This window comes from Vicia villosa, linkage group LG2 (genome assembly GCF_029867415.1).
Source record: "Vicia villosa cultivar HV-30 ecotype Madison, WI linkage group LG2, Vvil1.0, whole genome shotgun sequence".
Taxonomy (NCBI): domain Eukaryota; kingdom Viridiplantae; phylum Streptophyta; class Magnoliopsida; order Fabales; family Fabaceae; genus Vicia; species Vicia villosa.
This window is the reverse complement of record NC_081181.1, coordinates 150,573,576-150,591,077: the sequence shown is the minus strand read 5'-3', so window position 1 is coordinate 150,591,077 and position 17,502 is coordinate 150,573,576. Positions and strand designations below refer to the sequence as shown.

General features: G+C 33.7%; 2 protein-coding genes across 4 annotated transcripts; one reads left to right on the top strand and one right to left on the bottom strand.

The window, feature by feature from the left end:
* Positions 1–1,468: 1,468 nt before the first annotated feature.
* Positions 1,469–4,067, bottom strand: LOC131647042 (uncharacterized). 3 transcript variants are annotated; one of them, XM_058916960.1, is made up of 8 exons: positions 3,914–4,067; positions 3,561–3,742; positions 3,424–3,481; positions 3,274–3,342; positions 3,093–3,188; positions 2,761–2,853; positions 1,947–2,033; positions 1,469–1,850 (listed from the first exon to the last, which is right to left on the bottom strand). In XM_058916960.1, the coding sequence occupies exons 2-7, from the start codon at positions 3,707–3,709 to the stop codon at positions 1,983–1,985; spliced, it is 516 nt and encodes a 171-aa protein (XP_058772943.1). In that variant the 5' UTR covers positions 3,710–3,742; positions 3,914–4,067; the 3' UTR covers positions 1,469–1,850; positions 1,947–1,982. The 3 variants fall into 3 exon arrangements, with proteins under 3 accessions (XP_058772943.1, XP_058772942.1, XP_058772944.1); XM_058916959.1 differs by having other exon boundaries at positions 1,969–2,033; XM_058916961.1 differs by having other exon boundaries at positions 1,469–1,846; positions 1,969–2,033.
* A 6,750-nt stretch (positions 4,068–10,817) lies between these two features.
* LOC131650323 (uncharacterized) lies at positions 10,818–12,134 on the top strand. Its single transcript, XM_058920037.1, has one exon. The coding sequence runs from the start codon at positions 10,818–10,820 to the stop codon at positions 12,132–12,134; it is 1,317 nt and encodes a 438-aa protein (XP_058776020.1).
* Positions 12,135–17,502: the final 5,368 nt, after the last annotated feature.

Below are 17,502 nucleotides of genomic sequence, written 5' to 3'. Positions count from 1 at the left end.
TCACTATATCATAGACCAACATCATCGCTTCATGAGTCGTCCACTGTCAATCTAACATAAATTTTGGTTCATGCGGAAAAAAAGTTATTTGTTTGATGGTGAATTATCATTATTTTAAGTATGTTATGAATTTGTTTAGTTTTAAAATAGATGTATTTGTATTTAATGATAAACTTTCATAAAATTTATTTAATTTGAATATGTTGTATGAGTTTATTTAGCCTGTTTGAAAAATAAAAACTATGGAATAGTTTGATTTAAGATGATTGGTTGAAAAAAATATAATAGCACGAAATAGATTTGTATTAGAAAAAATGATTTAAACCGACCAACCTAACCAAATCAATTAGTTTGACTCAGTTTCATTTCTAAAAAAATATTCAAAACTAAACTAAACCAAAACTAAACTAAACCAAACTGATGTAGGTTTAATTGGTTTAAACAAATGTTTGAATAAAAATCTTATCTAAACCAAACCGTTATACCCCTAGTTTTGGATTCCCATTTTGAACCTAGGTCACTTGTAAACTGATGGAGACACTAACTTAACCCATAGGTCATTTGATTTTGAAAACATTGACCCCCGTTGTAATGGTTTTGAAACACTGATAGGGAAATATGAGGATTAAACTATAATACCAACAAGTTGTTTGGTTCCTCCACCTTACAGATTTTCTCCTTCATTTTTTTTGTCATTATCTCTCCTTACTCTATCGCTCTTTAAATATAATAAAGAAGAAAGTGAAATTAAAAGAGAGAGAATAAGGAAAAAAAAATGCAAGAAAAATTAAGAGGATGCAAGATCTACAAAGCAGCATAGTTCCTTCAAGCTAAGTGAGATCAATTCCCATTATCTTTCATTCACATCTATGCTACGTGAACTTATGCAACAATAAGGGCAAGTCGTCTTGGATAATTATTATATTTTTCAACATTTTCAACATTTTCAACATTTTAGTTGAAAATTGTCATTTTATAACAGTAAAATTTTACTTTGATATCCAGTAGCTAGGGTCCCCGTTAAGACTCATAAACATACAAGGAAAATCGTAAGGAACACAAAAACTTTGGAAAAATTAACTAAGACCCTATCAAAATATCTTACTGTATTTTGATGAAACAGTTAAAATTAAGTATCTGCTACTTCAAAGTCTTTTACAAAACCATCATGCTTATTGTAAGACTTTTCCCACGCCTCTCATTGTTTGATAAAAAATGTTCTGTCAACAATGGAACTCAAGTCTTCAAAATATGCATGTGGTGGTGAGATTTTAAGCTTGATCTTCCTCTAAGTTAACTGTTCTCTTCCCTTACTCAGGTATTTCTTGATCTTCAACATCACCAAATACAGAAAACAGTAATGATTCCAGTCCAGAGAACAGTGATGAAAGTTAAAAATATCCATTTTGTCAAAAGATAATCACAGGTACAAATAAGTGTATGTTTTACCAGTCAGTTCAATCAATAATACAGAACATCGAATTTTATATATGATTTAATTGTGTAGTACAAGAAAAATGCAACAAATCCAATCTCAAGATTTTATGCAGTCTGCAGTTTTTTTGTTCCTTGATTTTGGGTAAAAGGTTTGTATACATTGCATTACAAACCACTGTTTTTAGTTAATATACTGGAATTAAAAAGGAAGGTATAAGTGCTAAGTTGTCGGGCAGCTCTTATGAAATAACAATAAAGCATTTACTAATTCTTGCTTAACACTTCTCAGTAAGGTATTAAAGCGGGGCATATATCAGACAAAGAAATGACAATAATATTTTCATTCCAGCAATGTCCGCCATACTACCTTTAAATTCAGTTGTATCTGTAGGTAATTTATGGTCCGCCTCTATCTGTAGAAAGAGCACTAATTAATGAGACAGGCAAAAAAATAAATAAAGTTTTGAGAAGTGGCGATCATGTAAAAAGAAATAAAGTTTGAGACTAACATTAGCATGCCTGTGAACTTACACTATTAAGAAGTGTTACTCTGGTGTTATTAGCTTTGCTTTTCTGTTGACATAGTCCAGGTACCCCTAGAAATTACCAACACATAAGTTAGATCTATTTAAACACAGCCTAGAATATAAAAAATTATGATTCTATAGGCGGGAGCCTCTTCTTAGGCATTGGGGCATGTTGTTGTTGTAGTTGTAGTTCACAATAAATTTCAATTCCTAGCAGATAAAGGAGGGTCTTCTTATTAAACTTAGGAAAACTAAGTTTTTATCGGCGTCCTGCCAACAATTTTCCTTTCTATTAAGTCTATCTCCAAACAGAGCCATAAATATGCATACAGAAAACACTGTTGTAGAATAAAAAATGGATAGCCATCTAGTTGAGGTTGTAGCCAAATGATTATAGTCATGGAAGTGACTTATTTTAAAACAAATACTTCAGGGCTTTTTATTGTCATACCAATTCCTCATAATGATTTCTTACAAAATTAATTAAAAAGATTACTACTTCAAGTGAAAAAATTGCATAGACGTCAAATAAAGACCTCACAAGTTAAGTATATTCTTATTATGATTTCGGCAGAATTGAGAATGTCAAGACTGGAGACAATGCCTTGTACATGATAAGTACACAACCGTAGACTACAAGATTAAGTACAGGAGCGGATCAAAGGGTTCAACCCCTGACAGCAACATTTCTTTGTGTTTTCTCATAATGTACTAATGTAAACAAGTTGTTGATACTTATAAATCAACAACTTTAAATAAATAAATAAATGAATAAGGAGCGGATCAAAGAACTTACTTGAAGTATTCCTACAGCAGCAAACTTGTCTAGCATAGTTTTGGAATGAACTGGATGTTTCAAGTTCAAAGGCTTTAACAATAATTCTACATTCTGCAAACACAATTTAACTTTAGATTTTGTCTAATTTTATGGCAATGAGGGTTATCAAACTGGGGAAAGTCTATTTATAAAATATACGGGATGAAGTATGTTCTCTTTAAATACTGTCACACTGTAAAATATTTAATTATTTCCCTATAGTAGTAGTTACCAACCAAGAAGAGGTTACAGTCACGTCAGAAATATTCAAATATTCTTATATATTGAGAATAGCAATTCTGTAAATCTACCTTTGACGTGAAGCACTCATTCCAAAAGGTATAGTCTACATCTTGGAGCATGTTTGTTCTACGAAGGTTATCAATGAAGACCTTCATTTGCACAGCCTAATAAAATGTAGAATAAGCGAATCGGTACAGAAAACAGTAGTAATAAACGGTGTACACGGATGGTCAAAGAAAAGAAACATACATCAGAAGACACCAGATGTCTATCAAAAGGGAGGCCAATAACAAAGCCTTTCAAGGAATACTTAGAAATCTGCATGAAAACAGATGGATTTGATGCATTTAACAAATACAAGCGTAATTAATTCGAATGCAAGAGGCATAAGAATCTCACCAGACAGTTAAAATCAGAAGCCATTAATTTAACGTTTGATTTCTTGCGGACGAGAACACTGGCATTGAAGCAATATTTAGTTATTTAGAGGTAAAGTTATTTAGATTTAATAAATGATGGTAGTTGATTTGATATACCTGAAAGGTGAAGCAATTTTGTTATCAAAGTCGGAAAGAGCGAGACCGACATATTTATCACCAACATCTAAACCCATCAACCTTCCACGTTCATTCTGTGTTGTTTTCACCAAATTATGAAACAACTGCAATGGCTTCACCTGTTTCATCTACTCTCTACCAATAAATAAACCAATGCAATGCTGCAAAATTGGAAATGGCATTTGAAAATAAAACCCTAAGTTAGAGAATAGTTAGAGTTACTCTGAACAATGCTTAGGGTTTTCAATTTCGTAGTTTTCATTTCAAAATTTTAGGTAATATGGGTGATGGATCGAGGCAAAATATAAAAGAAAATTGAGAGGAGAGAAAACCTGTTATGGTAGATATCGTCGGCGCCAGCGGTGAGTACGGGAGATTGTAGATTTGGAGCGCCGGTGTTGGTGGGGATTCAGCCTTAACCGTCTTCGCCGTCGAAGTGGAGTGAAAACCAAAGCTACAGCGTGCCACATTGAAATAAAATAATTTAATAAGGAAAAATATTAAAAATAAAATAAGTAATTGATTGATGTTAGTTTTAATTACTACTTTCTAGTTCTTAACTTATTTATAACTGTGATGTGAGGTTTTAATAAAATACCTAAAAATATATATATATATATATATATATATATATATATATATATATATATATATATATATATATATATATATATATATATATATATATATATATATATATATATATATATATATATATATATATATATTTGCATGGATACGAACCTAAATTCATATTTTTATGCACAATCAATAAAAAGTGAAAAAATTGACATTTGTTAACAATTTAATTTCGTTTTTAATTGCTATCACGGGGGTGGTTGGTTTAATGGAGGATAGAGACAATTTTATTTAAATATTTTAATTAATAAAAAATATGGTTGATAGTGTGTAAATCTATGTGTTATGGTTGTGTCTATATAAGAATTTTCTCAAAAAAATTGCTATTTTAAAGTGAGATTTTCTATGTAAAGCTTGGAATCAAGCAACATAAACATACAAACATAATATCAAAATTACTTCTTATTTTGTGATCTCCATTTCAAATCCACCTTCATATTTGATGTCATAGGAATAGATATTGTCTTTGAATTCCTCATATTATATTTCTTTAGCAACTTTAAGCAATATTTTGTCTACTTGTGAAAATTTCATTCTTAGTTTGCTTGATCTACAACTCTAAGAAGTAGTTAAGTTCTCATGAGAGACCTCTCAAACTCTCCTGACACGATATTAGAAAATTCTATACACTTATCTTTGTTAGTAAAACCAAAAATAATATCCTCAACATATACCTAAACTAATAAAATATATGATTCCCTATGTTTTGTAAACAGTGTAGTGTCATTAGTACTACGAATGAATTCTATCTCAATTAAGAACCCACTAAGGCACCAATACTAAGCTCTAGAAGTTTGTTTGAGACCATATAATGCTTGTTTTAGTTTGAAAACAAAGTCGGGATTTTCATGGTCCTCAAAATCAGGTGGTTGAGAGACGTACGCTTCTTCATTTATAAAGCCATCTGACACAATTTAAAATTCAGGCAGCATGCGAATGTTTAAAGTAGTCGAATCACTTCGAGACAGACTACGAGAGCATGTGTTTCGTCATAATCAATCCCTTAAGCCTAGTTGCATGTATTTGTTGCTAGTCTTTTTTTATTTATGGTAATTATGTCGTGTTCATCAAGCTTGTTCCTAAAGGCTCATATGATCTCATACGTCACTTATTTGAAACCGTTTGAGATCTTCTTGCATAGAAATGAGTCAACCTTCATAAGCCAAGTCAAGAAAAATGTATCAAACTTACTTGCAAGGAATGTCCTAGAAAGAGCCCATCATCAGCCTTAGTATCAAACTTGCCTAACTTGTTTTTGCCATTGTTTGGAAAAAAAACATTTACAGATGAAAATGCAAATATAGAAAATACTAGGATATAAGTTCTTTTCTATGATGGATTGAATGACCAACATGTATAAGATGTTTCATGCATTATCAATCTCATGCTCTCAAAAATACTTTGGTAGGCTCATTTCACTTATAATGGTTTGTGTCAATTCTTCTAAAATACATTTTTTTTTACATTCCACAACGGCATTATGTTGTAGAGTGTGTGGATATGAAAAATTATAGGTTATTCCATTTTCACCGCAAAAGTTTTAAATTTATGGTTAACAAATTCACCATCACGATCACTTCTTAGTTAAATAATTTTCAAAGACAATGGGTTTTGGAGAACCTTAGCAAATCAAATAAAAGTTAAAAAAGTATCCTTCTTATGAGTTAAAAAAAGTGTCTAGGTGAATCGAGTAAAGTAATCTACAATAACAAAGTTGTAATAATTATCGTTTAGATACTTTCATTGAGGGGGCCAAAGAGGTCTAGATGGAGAAGCTCAAGGGATTTATATGCATAAACATAATTTATTGGTTTAAAAGATGTCCTTGTTTGCTTTTCCATTTGGCAAGCATCACATGAATTTTCTTTTGAAATTTTGATTTTTGGTAAAATGACTACTAATTCTTTTGATATTATCTTATTAATCAAAGTGCACATTACTTAGAGCATACACATCGGTGGTAGTATTGTGTTGTAAAGCTACAATGTGTCAGAAAATATTATTATGGACCAAATTTCTATACCACAGGTGCCAAAAAATACCACGGTAGTTTAGAATAATTGTGAGACACGTGGGGCCCAATTTAGAGTTTTAAGTGAGTGGTATGGATGTTTGAAAAATTTAGTCAAGTGGTAAAGTAATTGAAAAGTGTAAAAAATATATAATAAATTAAGTAGGGTCCATTTATACCACTAATTTAGGTAGTATGGATGTGGATGCTCTCAAACGACCATGCCACAACCAAGAATCTTCATTCCGGGTGACAAGACATTTAATATTTCTCTTTGAAACATTATTTAGGCTAGGCACATTGATATTATCAACTATAAAACCCTTAGACCATCTTCAATGGTAGTTTCTTCTATTGAGTTCTCGACCTGTGCCATTAATTTAATAATTAAATATTTAAAAATTTTGTCATGTCATAATAGAGTTGCATTGCAATGCAACAATAAAAGATTGTAGTACCCAATCAAATCAAGTTATGAGATAAAGTTGTGGGACCCATATCAGATTTTTATTAAAGTTAAAATTAAATAAATTTTTTAATATGATGTGGCTTAGTGGGTCCCATAAAGAACTCAAATGTAAGTTGCACCATTGGAGATGCTCTTAAACACTAACTCTATCTTAGCCTTATGTATTATGTCAACTAATAACGACCATGTATTCTGCCAAAGTCAGTCTGAAGATTTTAAATAACTTGTATAATATAACATAATGATATATTTAATATTACCAGTGCATGTCAATTAACCTCATATTATATTATTATCTTTTATAGAAATATAAATTATTTTTTAAAAAATAAATTATTGAATTCATTCTATAATAACATGTTTAAAAGTTACAAAAGTATCTGTATTTTTAATTAATTCATTATGATTAAATAAATAATAATTTAAATAATGAGGTATAAATGATTTTCTAACAACCTAATTAATTTTGTCTAACTTATTATTTTTTAAGTTTTATTTAAATTTTCACTAACTTAACTTTCCTTTCTGTTATTATTTTAATTCTTAATATAATCTATAAGTATTTTTTAAATGAGAAATATTATTATGTTATTAAAAATATATATTAGCTGTGAGTATCAAAGTCTGAATGTACAAGTTTAATCAGATAATTTCTTAACATTTTGAGAGTCTCGTAATTGTAAAATCATTTTTCAAATTTAAAATTGTAAATATAATTATTTGCACACATTAAGATTGATCTAGTGAACAAATTTTATAAGAAAAAAATATCAAAATAATACTTATACGGTTTCAGTTCAAATATTTATTAATTTATAATGTTATTTACAATTTAAAATAAAAAAAAAGGTTAAATATGTTTTTGGTCCTTATAAAATTATCAAATTTAATTTTTGTCCATATTAAAAAAATAACATGTTTTGATCCCTACAAAATTATTATGCACGTAGTTCTAATCTCTACTGTTAAACTGATGTGTATTTTTGAATGATTATTTTACAGACATGTTTAGAACGTTATAAAAAGTTCATCGTAAAAAAACAAACACAAAATTTAATTTCTAAGTTGATATTTGCATTACTTTTATCATTATTTTTTAAATTTAAAAAGTTCATATTTAATTTTTTTCATTTTAAAAAATTTTGTAATTTGATAAAGAAATATTTTATAGTATTCTAAACAGGTATAAAAAAACTATTCAAAAATTTAAAAGTTTAAGGGTACTTAAACCGTTTTCTAAATTTTAAAAAATAGTATGGACTAAAACTGCATGCATAAAAATTTTATAAGGACTAAAATATGTCATTTTTTTAATAGGGACTAAAAATGAAATTTTAGGTATTTACAGGGACCAAAAATATATTTAACCCTAAAAAAAAAATTCCCTTTTTAAGTTTTTTGTATTTTATTTTCTGAAGTTCTTTTTAAGGATTTGAGCATTCTAAATTGTTGGGCCGGCCCGTTAGAAATCAACAAGGAAATTAAGTCTCCCGCACACATTGGATCCTAGGTTAGTATCAAGATAATTAAAAGCGGGTCGGACATCAAACTGGTGTACATATGGATTCAAGATTTTAAAGTTTAATCAGAGTTGAACCTAACCGGTTATATATAAATATTTTTTTTGTTATATATAAAAATAATAATGCACAAAAATAATTATATTTTTTAAATAATAAAAAAATTTATTGATAATCTTTAAATAATTAATACTTAAAAGTTTTTAAAAATTTTATAGCTTTTTATATATTTAATATATTAGATAGATAAACTCAAAATTTTCATAATAATAATAATAATAATAATAATAATAATAATAATAATAATAATTAATAATCTAATAATTTTATTAATTATTTGTTTAAAGCATTGTCTGATCATTTCCTATACGTTGAATTGTATTTTATCATATTTATCTATTATACACTATTACACAAAATCTATTTTCATTCATCAAATAAATAAAGAATAACAAAAGAATTTAAAATAGTTTTATTTTAATTTTTTTAAAGATAATGTGAATTAAAGTGATTGGGGAAGAAAAAAGAAAATTAAATCATGCATTATTTCTATTTAAACAAAAAAATTTATCATATTATTATAAATCAAAAGCGAAATCCGGTTTGACTCAAAAAAATCGTCTAAACTGCCGATTTTCTGATTTTTAATTGGTTTTTAACCGATTTTCCGATTTAAATTCCGGTTCTTCTGTAGGCCAATTTCAGATCTAAACAATCCGCTTATGGTTCCGATTTTCGGTCCAACCAATTGAACTGATTGATCCGGTCCAATTTTAATTACGATAGTTAGTAATAAAATATTTAGGAGTCTATGTTATCTGACCGTTAAGAACTTTGACATAGACCTAATGTGGCATTTGCCACCAAAATAGTTATTAGTGACATGTGTTAGTTGCCCTTTCAATTTTTCAATTTCAGTTTTTAAAATAGGACAAGTACTATATTATGCTATATCGATTGTTTCTTCTAAAGCATCATAAATACACAAATTATCATTCAATGGAGATACGCATATTTCTCTTTCAAAGGCTCTAGAGCGGTGTTTAGATTTGAAATATCTTTATCAAGTTTTAAAATCATTTTTCTTAGAAGAGAAATTTTCTTAAAAGCATTTACAGCATCAACATGCATTTTACTAAATGCATTAGACAACTAATTATACAAATTGTTTAACTCTTTGTCTCTTCTCTTTGAATTCAGTTGTTGGATCATGCGATAAATTTCTATTTCTAAATTATGTTTGAGCAACTGCATTGCCTCACTCTTTTTTATTAAATTTTCATCGAGTTCCTCAAACAGAGTCATCTCAATAGTGGGATGATAAGATGAATTGTACCAAACTCAAATAGAAAAAGAAAATGTTAAGATCTAGCTAGACTATAAAATTCAGATCAAATAGGCATTAAAAGAAATGGACAATAAACAACTTCATACTTTCTTCATAAACTCAAATGAAAGAGGAATTACAAATATATAGCTAGGGTTGGGAACCAAAGAGGATCCTAGAAATGGGCTTATGGGCCCAAACGAAAATACAGCAAATTAGTAACAATAAACTTTCTTAACTCTCTTGGGCCTATTGGGCTGCATAACAGAAAACAAGTTCAATGTTGAGGTTCTTCACTGACAAAATAACAAAGTTATGTTTCAAGACAACAATTGAGAACTTCTGTTTAGTCATTTGTTTGGGGTGGAATGAACTACTTAAGGCAAATATTATTCAGAAAGCTTTCAATAATTCCTTTCAAAATATGCTGATGAATATTTTGTATCTATCACTAGAGGTGTCAATTTATATATGCTCATGAATATTTTGTATCTTCTAACTAGAGGTGTCAATTTAAGGGGTCAATTAATTTAGGCCCTAGCCCCTATAATAAGAGGGCCTAAAATAATTTTAAAATAGTAAGCCCTCAAATACATAGGGCCCAATCTTGAAAGGCTTCAGAATTTGAAAGAGAACTATAAGGCTCAAAATAAGATAAAAAACTTAATTTTAAAAAATAAAATCAAATAAATAAATAACTTTTAAATAAAAAATTTTGAAAATACGTTTAAAATTTTCAAAAAACAAACAACTTGCTTAATTAATTTTTTAAAAAAAATTAACAAAATATAAATTAAAAATTCTGTTAAAAAATTTTAAAAAAGTTTTTCCCAAAAAAAAACTTCAAAAATAAAAAATATACTTGAGTATATATAAAACAAAATATATATATATATATATATATATATGGGGACGACTCAAGTGATAACACTTGGTTATTATGAGAAATGAGAATTGTAAATCACGACCATTAAATTTTGATTTGTTGATTTTAATGGACTGAATTGGTTTCTCTTTCTATGATCCTTAATATTTATTTTAAATCAGCTAGAAAGAGAAACCAATCCAGTTCATTAAAATCAACAAATCAAAATGGTCGTGATTCACTGTTCTCATTTCTCATAATAACTAAGTGTTCTCACTTGAGTCGTCCCATATATATATATATATATATATATATATATATATATATATATATATATATATATATATATATATATATATATATATATACACACACACACACTAAGGTAGTCATGTTTTGGAAGCGATGAACCATCTGCTAGGGTTTGTCCAAACTGGTCAACGAAGCGATGACAAAGAAGATCCACGTGAGAGAAGCACCAAGAAGTTCAAAGGGAAAGGTTTAGAGGGGGATAACGAAGGAGGAGGAGATGTGCATGCAGGAGTGAAGCAGGTGACCACCTTCAAGGATCTGTTGATGGGCTCATCATCAACGTCAAAACAATGCTTTGTTCGTGCAGAGACAGAAGTTTTAGACATTGATTTGAGTGGGGAGATGAGCATAGCGGAGCACACTATTGGTGACTATGAATGCCCAGAAATCATCTTATCTGAAAAAGCAAAGGAGCGGATCGCGGGGCCTTGGAGGAAGGGAGTGATAGTTAAAATGTTGGGGAAGCGGATTGGATATAAAGCTCTGGAAAACCGTTTGAATCAGATGTGGGCAAGACATGAAAATCTGAGTATCGTTGATCTAGGAAACGACTATTTCACTGTCTCCTTCTCCAGCGATAATGATCAATATGTGGCACTCATGGAAGGGCCTTGGCTGATTTATGATCATTACCTTTCAGTTAGAGAGTGGAGACCCAACTTCTGCCCGTCAAGTGATGCGATTGAACAAATAGCAGTTTGGGTTAGAATCTCGGGACTCCCCCTTGAATACTACGATGCGCGAGTCTTGGAATTCATTGGTAACAGAATTGGATCAACAGTTAAAGTTGATAGGAATACCCTAAGTATTGAACGTGGTAAATATGCTAGACTGTGTGTGCAAGTGGATCTCACCAAGCCTCTATTAGCCCTGTTTGCTATCAAAGGACGACACTACAAAATAGAGTATGAAGGCCTTCATCTTCTATGTTTGTCGTGCGGTCGTTTTGGCCATAACAAGGAGGCCTGCGGTGAACTGAATGTTAGGCAGGTTTTTTTTTTAGATGGGCAACAGCGGAAGCAATCAGTCAATGATGATACCGGTGGGGATACTGAGATTAGAGCATATGGCCCATGGGTGGTGGTTCAGAAAATACGAAGAAACAAGAAACATAGGCAACCTGAGATTAAGGACCCGGTGAGGAAGGTGACCGGAATAGCCATTGGAGACGTTCCGGCAGGTTCCAACGGCATTAATGGAGGAGACAAAACCAAGGGGTCCAGATTTATTGTTCTTAATGATAGTATTCCCGCTATGGAAATTTCTGATGTTGGTGACAATGGATTGAAAGTTAATGATGGGGAAGAAATAATTTCCATAAATGAGGATTCTCAACCTCTTAACGTGCTTGGGCCTCGAACAAAACGGAAGGAAAAGAATCGGCTAGCAAAAAAGTGGTTACACAAGTGACACGTGGGATCAGCAAAGAAGGAAAGAAAGTAGGACTTTTTGGAAAATCTAGAGTAGCCTATGAGAAGCTTATGGAGAATGAGGGAATCGTGGGTGGAGTAATTGGGCTATCCTTGGGCGAAAATCTTCTGCAGAGCCCCCTTCAATCCAATTCTATTGGGCCAATTAAAAGACCCGGTTACCCTCTTCCTGATATTGGGCCGCAACAGCCCAATGCCCAATTTAATTTGGATGAGGCCCAAGGTCATACCACCAGCCAAGTTGAGTTATCCTCCCCAAAGAAGCCTCCAGATGCAGTGGTTTCAAGAGATGGGAGTGGGAGAAGTACCGATAAGGATGACGCAAGAAGTGAGAATGAGAAATATGTCTCTGACTTTGAAATGGTGGAAGAAACACCGGTGCAAATGGTTAGTGACGAACAAGATACCCAATAATTGTCTCCATGATAAGTACGACTATTCATAAAATTATGTTGTGGAACTGTAGGGGTGCTGCTAGTAAAGCTTTCAGAAGAGTTTGTTTTCAATATTTGCAGAACATCAAGCCAAGTATTGTGGTGATTCTGGAGACTCGTACGAATCCAGCTAATTTAACTAAGACTTTTAAAAGTCTGGGTTTTGATAGTCTACTTGGGTCTGATGTGCAGGGTTACTCAGGTGGTATCGCTTTGGCGTGGAATTCCAGTAAAGTCAAGGTGGAACTTCTGAAGATTCATTTTCAGTTTCTTCATCTGAAACTCAACCTCGATAGCGGGGAGGAGTTTTTATTTACTCCCGTTTACGCCAGCCCCAGGAGTAGTGGCCGAACTGAGTTGTGGGAAGAATTGATACAGCTTTCGCGTAATAATGACCAAAGTTGGATTGTGGGGGGAGATTTCAATGATATTCTCAAGAGTTCTGAGAAAAAAGGGGGAGCCCCGGTATCTAAACGAAGGTGTGACCTGTTCAAGGATCGAATAGATGCTTGCAATCTCTTGGATCTGGATTCGGTTGGGCACCGCTTCACGTGGAAAGGGCCAATCTTTCACGGTGGAGGGCGAATCTACGAACGGTTAGATCGCGTTCTTAGCAATGATCATTGAAGGCTTCAGTTCCCGCAGGGTTTTGTTAAGGTTTTGCCCCGTATGGATTTTTCTGATCAACATCCTATTGTTCTCCAGCTTACCGATCCAAATATGACTCGGAAAGATTGGAAATTTCGTTTTGAAAGTGTCTGGACTTTGGAGGACCATTACAATGACTTCATTGGCAGTGTGTGGCAAACCAATGATCATATTTTGGGGAACTTGCAAAATTTCAGAGATAAAGTTCGAAGTTGGCGTAATATCTCGGCTCGAAGGTTGGAGGTTCATAAGACTCGTCTTCTTGGGAGAATTAACGGCATCCAGCGTGTTTTGTATGATGGAGCAGGTAATGATGATTTGCAAAAGCTGGAATATAGTCTGCAACGGGAGCTCTCTAAAGTCCTCCACCAAGAGGAACTTCTTTGGTTTCAGCGTTCGAGAGCGAAATGGTTGGTAGACAGGGACAGGAACACCCGATATTATCATATGAAAGCTACTCAAAGGAAGAGGAGAAATCAGATTGTGATGGTTAAGAATGAGGTCGGTGATTGGGTTGAGGATGAGGCTCAAATTGGGAATATATTCAAAAACTTCTATCATGCTCTCTTCACAACAGATACTGGTATTACGCATTGGAAGGATTCTAAGCATTGATATCCAAAGGTGGATCATGCCTTGGCCCAGAAGCTGGGAGGTTGCTTAGACTTTGAAGAGGTTCGCAATGCTATTTTTGCTATGGCTCCGTGGAAAGCCCCGGGACCAGATGGCTTCCCGGCGGGTTTTTACCAAAAGTCCTGGAATTGTGTGGAAACCAGTTTATGTAACTTTATCAATGACATGTGGAACTTCCCAGACAAGATTAAGGAGGTGAATCAGACGGATATCTGTTTGATTCCGAAGGTTGAGAATCCTAGCCAGGTGCATCAATTTCGCCCCATCTCCCTGTGCAATTCTCTTTATAAGTGCTTGAGTAAAGTTATCGTCAATAAACTGAAAGGGTTTATAGCTGATTTAATAGGACCTTTTCAAACAGGTTTTATCCCGGGGCGAAGTATTCATGAAAATGTTGTTTTGGCCCAGGAACTGATGCACAGTATGAAAAACAAAAAGGGAAAGGTTGGTTATTTCGTTATTAAAGTTGATTTGACAAAAGCTTATGATAACTTAAGTTGGCAATTCATTCATAAGGTTTTGATGGAGATTGGCCTTCCTCCAAAGCTCATCAGTGTTATTATACAAGCTATTTCTTCTGTGTCTATGAGTATCAATTGGAACGGGAGCCAAATGCCTTACTTTGCCTCTGAAAAAGGAATTAGACAAGGCGACCCAATTTCTCCATATCTGTTTGTTCTTTGCATGGATAAGCTCTCGCACATGATCTTAGATGCTGTTGATAGTGGAGATTGGATAGGGATCAAAGCAGGGAGGAATTGTCCAGCTATTTCGCACCTGATGTTCGCTGATGATCTTCTTCTATTTGGCAAGGCAACTGCGAGCCAAATGCGTTGTGTTAAAAAAGTACTTGAGGATTTTTGTGACATGTCTGGCCAAAGAGTGAGTAATGAAAAGACAAGGGTCTTTTTCTCTTCAAACACCCCTAGGCATACGAGAAGCGAGTTGCTCCAGCTTTCCGGCTTTAAGGAAACCAAAGCCTTGGGGAAATACTTGGGGGTCCCCATCACAGGGAGGAACCCGAGGAAGAAGGATTTTGGACACATCATTGAGAATATTAAATCTAAACTAACAAGCTGGAAAGCTAATCTTTTATCTTTTGCAGGTAGAACGACGCTAGCAAAATCGGTTATCGAAGCAATTCCGACCTACACAATGATGACATGTGCGTTGCCAAAGGAGTGTATCAAAGAGATTCACAGAGTTCAACGAAGCTTCTTGTGGGGAGATAGCGACGATAAAAGACATATCCATGTTGTGAGATGGAGTACTATTGCCCAGCCTAAGGTACTGGGAGGATTGGGACTTTGAAACCTGGAGCATATGAACCAGGCTTGCCTTGCAAAGCTTGGATGGAAGCTGATGGAGGGTAATAACGATTTGTGGTGTCAGGTGGTGCGAAGTAAATATGAAAGAGGGGTGGATTATTGTGTCAGTGTGACTGCAAAGAAAACTGATTCAAGTTTGTGGAAGAGTCTTGTCCATCTTTGGCCTATGCTGGCTGCGAGTAGAGGCTGGGATGTTGGTAATGGAAGGCAAGTGAATGTTTGGAACGATTGCTGGCTTAAGTCAGGTTTAATTCAAGCTTCCATTAATAGGCACTTTGGGAATACTCCTATTGAACACGTTGTGGACTTGATTGATGATAACAAGGAATGGAACTTACCTCTGCTGCGTAGTCTGTTCGATGAACGTACGATAAACGAAATCCAGGCGATTCATCCTCCAAGAGATGAAGTTGGCGATGATACTTGTATTTGGAGGCATGCTCAGAACTCTGTTTTTTCAATTGCCAGTGCATACAAATTGGTTGCTGGAATTAGTCAGGTTCCGGCTGAGGACAATTGGATGCGTGTTTGGAAACTGCTTGTTCCGGAGCGTATCAAAACCTTTATTTGGTTGATGAACCATGAGAAACTGCTCACGAATTCTTACCTGAACAAACTGACAATAGGAGCGCCTTGGTGTGATCTGTGTCCAGCTCAGCATGAGGACATTTGCCATGTGCTAAGGGACTGTGATGTCGCTGCATCTGTTTGGAAGTCCATGATCCGGACTGAGTACAGGGATGAGTTTGTTACTTTAAATTTGCAAGAGTGGTTTCAAGCTAATCTATCGAAGGATTATAATAAGTTTGAAGGGCTGAGATGGTGTGACATTTGGGCTACAGCTTGTCACTTGCTTTGGCACTGGAGAAACAGACGGATCCACGATGCTGAGTTTGTGCTCCCGAGTAACATTCATGAGCAGGTAATTGCGAAAGCTAGAGAGTATGCTGCTAGTGCAGCGTGTCATCGGTCCTTTAATTCCCATCATCCCATTTCTATTGAAGTCAAGTGGCTCCCTCCTGTGCATGGTTGGGTAAGAGTTAATGTAGATGGTGCTGTTTCGCATAATCAGGTGGCTTCGTGTGGTGGGATTATTCGCGACGATCAAGGATGTTGGTTAGGGGGTTTCTCTAAGTATATTGGTATTTGTAGTATTGAAGAGGCAGAGTCGTGGGCAGTGCTGGAAGGTATCAAGTTTGCTATTGGTAAAGGTTTCAATTGCATTGAGCTTCATTCAGACAACAAATCTATTGTTGCGAAGCTTAATGGTTTACAGAGTCAGAGTGGAGCAGTCAGTGGGCTGCTGAGAAATATCCGTTGTCTTCTCAGTGATGATATTCGAATATCCTTTAATCATATCTTCCGTGAGGAAAATAAGTGTGCTGACGCTATGGCTAAGCTTAGTTCGCCTCTCGAACCTGGTCTCCGTGTTTTTCAGTTATGTCCTGTTAGTGTTTTCCCTTTGCTTTCCTTGGATAAGCTGGGTGTTGTTAACCCCCGTATGATTGTGTTGTAGTTTTCTTTTGGGCTAAGGCCCTTTTTGTTTTCAAAAAAAAAAAAAAGGTAGTCATGTTTTATTATCTCACATGACAGAACAGAAGGAAACATATCGCATATCGCAGCGGACATGAAATCCATTAAATTTTCAAAATTTACATTCCTCCATACATAATGTTCTAAACTTAATTAAAAAAAGCTCATAGTTCAAAGTAGCTTAATGGTTGCAAGAGGCCATATCGAGCATGGGTACTATGAAAACATCCGATAAACGGAGAGATATGGAGGAAGAGGCCATATCGATGAAGTTCAAAGTAGCTTAATTATCGATGAAGTTCTTCACATCTAAATACATTCTTGGCCAAATAAACGGAGAATTTATAGTGGCACAATATCTGCAACCTTATTTTCCTTTCTAGGTTTATTTAACCATCTTTGTTCCCCTGGGGTCTGAATGTTCTGTGTTAACAAACATTTGAAATTTTATTTTACAAGTTTGGAATGAATCTCAAAACTATATCCAATGAGTTTATTGCTTTTGTAATAGCTAGCAAACAATTCTCAGACATAAGAAGAAGCAGCACATTTTACGACTAAAGAAAACAATCAGATGGAATTGTTGGGACAGAAACAACACCTATTGCTGAACTCAAATCTATTAAAATTAATTAACTATGTTCGACATAAATCCAGACACACATTAAAATAGACTTGTTTTAATGTTTAAAAAATGAGGATGAAGTTGATCAGTAGTATTTTGAGAAAATTGTTGTATTGTGAAAGAAATCATGTTGATAAGATTGGGAAT